General features: G+C 44.1%; 1 protein-coding gene across 1 annotated transcript in view; it reads left to right on the top strand.

The window, feature by feature from the left end:
* Positions 1-1,653, top strand: part of TMEM131 (transmembrane protein 131) — a 272,545-nt gene that overhangs the window by 116,688 nt on the left and 154,204 nt on the right. The window contains exon 4 of the mRNA XM_014536436.1: positions 1,219-1,280. Coding sequence (XP_014391922.1) covers positions 1,219-1,280 — 62 coding nt within the window. The remainder of the gene's footprint in view (positions 1-1,218; positions 1,281-1,653) is intronic.

Consider the following 1,653-nt stretch of genomic DNA (forward strand, 5'->3'; position numbering starts at 1 on the left):
GAGGTGCTAATCTAGCCTTTGCCTGAGGCTATCCGGCAAATGCCTCTGTGCAGGGCTTGGGCGGGGCGGGTCCCACGGGATCAACAGGGCGGAGGAGGGAGCAGTTATGGCTGCTCTCAGTCCGTCCCCAGGGGCTCTGCCTCTCTGTCCCAGCAACGGCTGCAAACCTCGGAGGGACCGTAGCCAGACAGTCCTGCTTCTCCCGTTTGAGTCTGGGTCCCTAGAGACTCGCTGGAGCTCAGAGTCTGAGGCTCCCTCCGGATTGAAACAGACAACCGCGCCCTCAGCCACCAGCCCGCGCCGCGCGCACTCCGCCCCTTAGTATTTTACTTCAGCACTGCGCCTCCTCTGATTCTCGGTTCCTCCTAGTTGTAGAACTTCCACTCAGCCAGCCTTCCTGTGGTTCTGGATGATGTCCGTTCCATCTTTTAGTTGTATTTTTGAAGTGGTTGTTCGAGGCAGCAAACTCCGGCGTTAACCTATGCCGCCATCTTGGTTTCCTATAGTTTGTCTAGTTACCTGTAGAAGGACATCTTGATGGTGTCCAGTTGTGATGATGAATAAAGCTGCTGTAAGGAATTGCATGCAGGTTTTTATGGACATATATTTTCAACTCAGTTGGGTGACTATCTAGGAACATAATTGCTGGATTATGTGGTAAAAGTGTGTTAGCTTTGTATCTTGGCTTTGCATTGTGCTCGGTTTCTTGGAACAGAATAACCTCTTTTTGCCACTTTCCTCGCCCATCCCTACCAAGCCTGTTTTGACTTTTGATCTCAAGTCATATCATCCTTCTAAAAGAGCAGATGATATAAAATGTCAGCTTATCATTTTTTGGGGAAATACAATCCTCTAGTGATCTTTGCTATGTGTTTGTGTTATTTCTAGTAATCTATCAGTGTAAATAATCAGCTATATTAGTTGAATATGACTATTTTGTTCTGTCTGGCTGTATAGTAGGAATAGATATTTTGCAAGTGGTTTACACAGCCTGTAGTTTATTTAAAACTAGTTTCTAATTGAGTTGTGTTGTTTTATTTTAAAGCATTCCATTGTTGCTAAAACCCTGAAATATTAGTCATATTTTTCACTTTAACTATCACTATCAAGCAGTATATTTTTAAAATATAAAAATTGTAGCAATTAATTTCAAGGTAAAAATATTTTAAATAAAATTTATGTTTCTTTAAATGATAGCATGTTTTTTTTCCTTCACAGCATTTATTCAGTCGGAGAGCATAATAGAAGTACTGCGTTTTGATGATGGAGGGCTGCTACAGGTAATTTTATTTTAAATTCAAGAATTAATTCAGTGTCAAGCCTTAAATGATACCCGATTATTATTTTTCTTTTAACTATGTAGCTGCCTTCTTTGAAATATATTTTATGAGCTTTATGTGGGGAAAGGTCAGTAGAATCATCTATATACATAAAAGCCTAAGTGACCGTTACAACCGAACAACCAGTCAACCAGTCACTATGACACACACTGACCACCTGGGGGCAGATGCTCAACGCAGGAGCTGCCCCCTGGTAGTCAGTGCGCTCCCACAGCCAACCTCCCATGGCCCCTCCCCCCAGCCGGCTAACCTGTGGTCCCTCTTCCCCCCCTCCCCCCAGCCAGCCAACCTCCTGTGGCCCATCCCCCCCTGG

This window comes from Myotis brandtii, unplaced genomic scaffold (genome assembly GCF_000412655.1).
Source record: "Myotis brandtii unplaced genomic scaffold, ASM41265v1 scaffold1612, whole genome shotgun sequence".
Classification (NCBI taxonomy): Eukaryota; Metazoa; Chordata; class Mammalia; order Chiroptera; family Vespertilionidae; genus Myotis; species Myotis brandtii.